At 54.6% G+C, this 6,001-nt stretch overlaps 1 protein-coding gene across 3 annotated transcripts; it reads left to right on the forward strand.

Moving 5' to 3' along the window:
* Positions 1–3,292: 3,292 nt before the first annotated feature.
* On the forward strand, positions 3,293–6,001 carry PLAC8 (placenta associated 8). 3 transcript variants are annotated; one of them, XM_072037506.1, is made up of 5 exons: positions 3,318–3,476; positions 4,747–4,888; positions 4,962–5,086; positions 5,660–5,763; positions 5,889–6,001. In XM_072037506.1, coding segments are annotated over exons 2-5 (345 nt in total). In that variant the 5' UTR covers positions 3,318–3,476; positions 4,747–4,773; the 3' UTR covers positions 5,890–6,001. The 3 variants fall into 3 exon arrangements, with proteins under 3 accessions (XP_012949338.1, XP_071893606.1, XP_071893607.1); XM_013093884.5 differs by having other exon boundaries at positions 3,293–3,539; positions 5,660–6,001; XM_072037505.1 differs by having other exon boundaries at positions 3,304–3,476; positions 5,660–6,001.

A 6,001-nucleotide genomic window follows, 5' to 3' on the forward strand; every position in this document is an offset into this window, starting at 1 on the left:
TTTGGCGTTGTGAGTTATTGCACGAAGAAATTGCAGTTGGGGTTGGGGCTTGTTGTGTGAAGTAACTGTGATAGCGGCTTTTATCCTGAGGTGTCTGGGTGCAGCCTGGTCTCCGTCCATGAGGTCCAGAATATGAACAAGTCGATGGAAAAGTTTTGAAGACTCCCTTTTGTTCTTGGTCTGACTGCTGGCACCAGTTCTTCCTCATGAGCAGGCTGCTGCAGAGCGGCCCATGGAGACCGAGGTGAGCTCCTTTATCGGGAACAATCTGCATGCATACTGCCAGCTTAACAAACCAGCACATTCCAGAACTAATGCCAAGTGTCTGCATGCTGGTGGTTGACTCTAAGGTAGGAACTCATCTTGCCAAGTGAATCTCATTTCCTCCTTCTAATTCTAATCTTTTAGCCTTCTGCTTCTTCTTTCTATTTCAGCTGATACAGGAGTAGCTGGTTTGTTAGGAGGAGGACTATAAGCAGTAACAATAGCAACTGCGGGCTGATTACAGATCTCTGTACCTTTCCCTGCCCTCTACCATTTTATGCTTGGTTGGTTATGCAATCTGTCTGCTGGTTACACTTTTCCTTGCCTCCTGGTGTCCTCCGCTTTGTGGGATTATTTGCTGTGGAGGGAGTGACAGGCACACCTGTTCCCAGAAAACAAAACTCAGCCGAGACCCAGAGAGGGGAGCTGCTCTAGCTCTGAAGCTGAGCCTCATGTACAGTTATTTAGACTGCTGTGGCTAAGAGACATTTCAGTCCAGAGCTGTGTGTTCAGGGGTTGTCAAATTCAGCTTGACTGGTGCTGGTGGACGGGTGAAGAGGTTGCTGTGGCAGCCCAAGGAGACAGCTCACAGCAGGTCAGGGACTTTGGCCACAGGAGATCCCTCCTGGAGCTGTGCTGTGGTGGGTTCTGCACACTTCTTCCTTGTTGTGTGTGCTTTGTGACGCTTTGTTTATTGTCTTTTTGGCTTCTCTCACTATTTGGACATAACATTGGACACAAAATATTTTTTGAACAGGCCAGAAAGAAGACGGTTCAGGTTGACTGCATATGAAGTACAAGTATGTGAAAAGGTTGGCAACCATAGCCCTTGAAAGCACTCAGAGGCCTCTTTGGTTCTTACACGGAAGTTCTTAAGCAGGGTTTATACATTTTCACTGGTACTAAGATAAAGGACAGCACTTTAAGGATGAAGTTTCTTAAGTTAAGAACCTTAGTTAAGTTTCTGAACAGTTATGTGACAGAGCTGCACTCTGTAGAGGGAGAAATGAATGCATCCAGCTTCTTGTTGAACCTGGGTTACGAGGCATTTATTAGTAATATCCAAGTCTAATTAATATCTGTAAGCGTCTTACAGACTTGTAGCAGTACCTTAGAGAGAATATGACAAAAGTTACTTATTTCTAACATACTACCGTGTCTTCAAGTAGCTTGGATTTGAGAAGAGCTCCCATTTTGTAGCACCTGTGGACTGTCTCATGTCCATCTTCCTGTGGCAACTTGGTGCAAGCAAGCATTTGCCTTGTAATAAGAAGAACAAGGTGTAACAACACAGGGTAAAGATTGAACTACCAATCCAGTCCTAAACCTAGAAATCACTGCGTGTCTTCTGTTGGAGTTCTCCAAAATCATCTCCAAATGCGTTTTGCTGGCTAAAATGCCATTTGTATCTGCTGGCAGTTATACGTGCATCTCTCTTCTGTTCTCAAGGTATTCTTTCCTGCGCTTCACAAACACAATCTCAGCTGTATTGAAATACAATTTGTTTAAAAAGTCTCCCCCACGCCCATCTCTAAGCAGCAGGGTTAGCTGTTATGGTTTCACGCAAATAAACACTGCTCCCTGGCAGTCTTCCCTCGGGTGTCAGGTGTTGCCTTTCTCCCCTTTCTTTCACAAAGGTTCCTCTGCAGGGGCATGGACGAGGAGCACATCTCTGCGGGCTGGAAGCTCGGCTGTGCTTCCTGAGAGCCAGGGCTGGAGGTGGCTCAGCAAAGCAGCCAGGACAGGGTGGCTGCCAACCCAAAGGTTGTCCCCGGCACGCTCCCTGCGTTGGAGAGCAGCACCAGCTCCTGCACGCCAGGGCAGACAGTGCCTGGACTTTGTTATTCACACGCTGCTTGCAATAGAAGGCATCTCCCAGTCCAAGGAGGCCAGAATTTTCCCTGCCTCTGTCTGGGGCAAGCACGTGCCACGGGTGTGGAGCCAAGGAGGGGTGCAGGGGGCAGGGGACAGACAGCGTGGCAGGGTCGGTCTTGACACCAGCCCTGGGTATTAGGATCTGGGGATGAGAAGTGCCTCCTTGCCAGGGGTGTTGGAGCATCCCCAGGGGTGAGCTGGGGCTGAAGGCTCCTGGAGTACAGCAGGGTGAGGTGTTTTAGGTGCCTTTCCTGAGTTACGCAGGAAAATGCAAGGAAAGAGTGGGCTGCACAGCACCTCTGGTTTGCTGAGAGCTGCTGGTAAGGGAACACAATGCCTGTGCCCCCAGGCCCGAGGTTGTGCTCAGGCCAAACAGGAAGGAAGCTAGCAAAAGAAATAAAACAATAAAAAGTGTTCAAGTGCCACGGTCAAAGTGTAAAAGCACTGCCCCAATGTTTCTGACGCCCAGCTGAAATTGGGGCCGCAGGGAACAACCGGGCGATGCCCGACCACAAACCTGTGTGAGGAGCTCCTCCAAACCGAGGGACCATCACCGAGCCGTGCCCTGTGGCAAAAGCAGCTATCGCATGGCACCTTCCTGGTTTTGTTTGTGTGTTTTCATCCCAGGCTGCTCTCCAGGCCGTGGAGGTGGAGGATGGGACTTGACATTATCTGGGGATAACACAGCACAGGGGCTGAGGCCGGGGGGAGCCTGAGGGCAGCGCTGGGTGGCCACCTGTGGGGAGGACAGCGTTGTGTCCCGCCCCAGCTGCCAAATATTTCACAGATGGGGAATTTCCCAGCTTCGTCAGGCCTTGTTTGGCCCCAGAGGCTGCCGGTGGGCTTCACACAGCGCAGCCCCCTCTGTGCACCCCATTAAATGAAGCCACTCCTCGTGACCGCAGAGCCTGGGCTTGGTGTAACCATTTGAACATCGTGGGCATGGTGTGGCGACCCCGATGATGCCTGTGGGCCACGGTGGTTTGCAGGGAGAAGCTGGGGGAAGCCAGCCCGGGGTGCTCCTCACACCATCCTGAAGCGCGCCCTTGGGTTTTGAGGGAAGAGACAGGGAAAAAAACTCTCCCAGGGACTTGGACGAGGTCTGCGCAGCCGCCTCTGATTTAACGAGCCGCAGGCTATGGTTTCACACGGGGAGGGGAAAGAAGCACCCTGGGCTTGGCCCCCCCCCAGCTCCCCGCCACCGTTACCTCCCACCTCCATGCTCGGCACCGCTGCCAATAAGAGCCTGCAGGAGACAGAGCCACACGCTCGCCGTTCTCACAACTGCTCCGCACGCACCGGGGACGCCCGCTGCAACTCAGGCTGCTCCGCAGAAGGTTGGTTCCCTGGTGGCACGGAAATATGAAAGGCTCCCTGCCCTAGAAGGATTGGATAACAAGGCAAAAATTACAGATATACGCTTTTATTTTGTTTTATTTTTATTCTTTTTTTTCCCCTGCTCAGTAATGCAGGGGGGATTAATCTTAATGGGAACTCTTTGCTACATCCTACCTGGGGGAAAAGGGGACACTTTTAAAGAGCTAGGTGCTAAATCTGCCTTATGGGCAGGTCACTTCTGGCTTGCCACTTTCTCCTGTTTCTACGAGCGTATAAATGTACCAGGGGAATCTGTGTGACTCTTTGCTCTCTGATTAAACCGGGCTCCCTGCTTTTTCCTTAGCACATGCTTCGGAGCAAGCCCCTCTTGTGGGGGATGCTGAGCTTTGTAGCTGCAAGTATTTTCGGGCAGACCCCACAGTGCGTGTGAGAGGAAGCTGCTCTCCTGTCCAAAGGCTGGCTGCTGCTGCTTGTTGCTTTTTTTAATTTTATTTTTTTTTAAATGTGTTTCTGCTCGTTCTCGTTGTGCTCTTCCTGCCCTTTTTGGTTGGACATGGCTTTGGTGGCGAGAGCATCTTCCTGTGGCCGTGTCTGCATTGCTCGTTCCAGCTCGGGGAGGAGAAGGCGCACGAGGATCCCTGCTACGGGGAGTGATGTGGGGCTGTAAAAGTGCAAGGCTGCGCGGGCACCTGCCTGTTGCTGGGCTCATTTCCGAGGGCTCACAGCTGCTCCGCCAGCCGCGCTGCCTCGCGCATTTCGGTTTCTGTTCTGGATGCTGAGGTCAGTAGGGCTGCTCACTGAAGCCGCGCCCCTCTCCATGCCCAGTAGCCAAGGAAAGGAAAATGAATTTATAGCAAACAGCCTCAGGATGTGTGAGCCCAGTGCCTTTACGGTTCCTTCCCCTTGCTCTCCCTGTGCATGCTGAGATGAATTTTCCCTAGCAGCACGGCTTATTTTCTGCGGCTATCCAAGCAAAACGCGCGCCGTGCAGCACAATCCCAGACTGGTTTCTATCATATCTGAGGCTCATTTCCTCCGGGAGCTGCAGGAGAGCAAGGAGCAGGGTTCAGACCTAGGACATGGTGCCACATTTCTCCATTTCTGGCTCTGCTGGGAGCAAACGTGTGGCCACAGCTGCTTCCTACACGCTCCGTGTGCCCCCCAAGCTGCCCTGCCAAGGGATCCCTGTCATGCAGCCGGGGGTCCCGCGGCCCTGACACCCTGAGGCCGTGCCGCTGACCGCTCTCTCCCCCTCCTTTCCCTCCCCAGCTCTCACCACTCCGTGCCCAGCCAGCGATGGCCGCTCCCACCGTGGTGACCCTGCAGCCCCAGTACGTGGTGGCCGGGCCCAACGTGTCCAGGGCCATGTGGCAGACGGGGCTGATGGACTGCTGCACCGACTGCGGCGTCTGTGAGTGCCGGCGGGGCCAGGGGCCGCTTGCTGGTGGGCTGGCAGGGGCTCACGGTGGTTCTCCCCCTTGCAGGCTGCTGTGGGACGTTCTGCTACCCCTGCCTGGGCTGCCAGGTGGCCGGGGACATGAACGAGTGCTGCCTCTGTGGGACCAGCGTGGCCATGAGAACCCTGTACCGCACCCGATACAACATCCCGGTCAGTGCGAGCGCGGGTGGTGGGCTCCCTTTTCTGCCCAATTTTCTCTCAATCCTCACGGCCAGCCACGGCCCTGGCTCAGCACCCTTCACCCGGGCTCGCAGCCTGCCTCTGGCAACAGCGAAGCTCAGAGAGCCACCGCTTGGCCACTGTGTCCCTGTCAGGGAGAGCCCTGAAACCATCAGGGTGGTGCTGCACGGGACAACAGCTTGGCGTGGGTGGCAGGGAAATGTGGCCCATGGTAAATGTGTCAGAGCATCTCTTCCTCTGGCAGTGAAAGGACTTGGTGTGTGATTTCCCCCCCTGCCTCATGCGGGGAAGCCAGCAGATAAGTCACTGAGTTCCGGGGTCAGCAGTTCCTTGTCCCTTCCTATCTTATCTCCCCCTGGCAAGCCGGCCCCGTCCTGCAGCCAACGCAGCTGCTGAACCATGCACTTTTAAAATGTCCTCTGCTCCGGGGTCAGAGCTGAACCCCGATGGAAAAGACACGCAGCGTGGAGTGCAACCAACCTCTTCTTTGCTGAAATGTGGTTTTGGGGAAGCCCTGGCTCCTAACGCATGCCTTTCCTGCAGGGCTCCATTTGTTCCGACTACTGCATCACCTTGTGGTGTCCCGTGTGCTCCGTGTGCCAGATCAAAAGGGACATCAACAAGCGGAGGGCGATGGGCATCTTCTGGTCAGCACCCGTTTACTCCCTGCAACACGGGGGCATCGTGCACGTCCTTGACCCGAGCGGGATGAATGTGTGGCCGCAGCAGGCCGCCGGCGGCCCGTCCTCACCTCCCGTCCCTTCACTTACAGATGCCGTGGAGCCCGTGCCGCCTGCGCCCCGCAAGATGGTGGCTGAGGACTGCCCGTGACTGGCAGCCCTCAGCCCCTCGCAAGCAGCCCAATAAAGAGCAATGTGTGCCTTG

Source organism: Anas platyrhynchos, chromosome 4 (genome assembly GCF_047663525.1).
Source record: "Anas platyrhynchos isolate ZD024472 breed Pekin duck chromosome 4, IASCAAS_PekinDuck_T2T, whole genome shotgun sequence".
NCBI lineage: Eukaryota > Metazoa > Chordata > Aves > Anseriformes > Anatidae > Anas > Anas platyrhynchos.

What these genes read in the sequence shown, in the direction of transcription:
- PLAC8 (XM_013093884.5), top strand. Translation starts at nt 4,774, where the DNA reads ATGGCCGCTCCCACCGTGGTGACCCTGCAGCCCCAGTACGTGGTGGCC. An exon ending in CTGCACCGACTGCGGCGTCT is followed by an intron (nt 4,889 to 4,961) that starts GTGAGTGCCGGC and finishes TCCCCCTTGCAG; the next exon opens with GCTGCTGTGGGACGTTCTGC. An exon ending in GCACCCGATACAACATCCCG is followed by an intron (nt 5,087 to 5,659) that starts GTCAGTGCGAGC and finishes CCTTTCCTGCAG; the next exon opens with GGCTCCATTTGTTCCGACTA.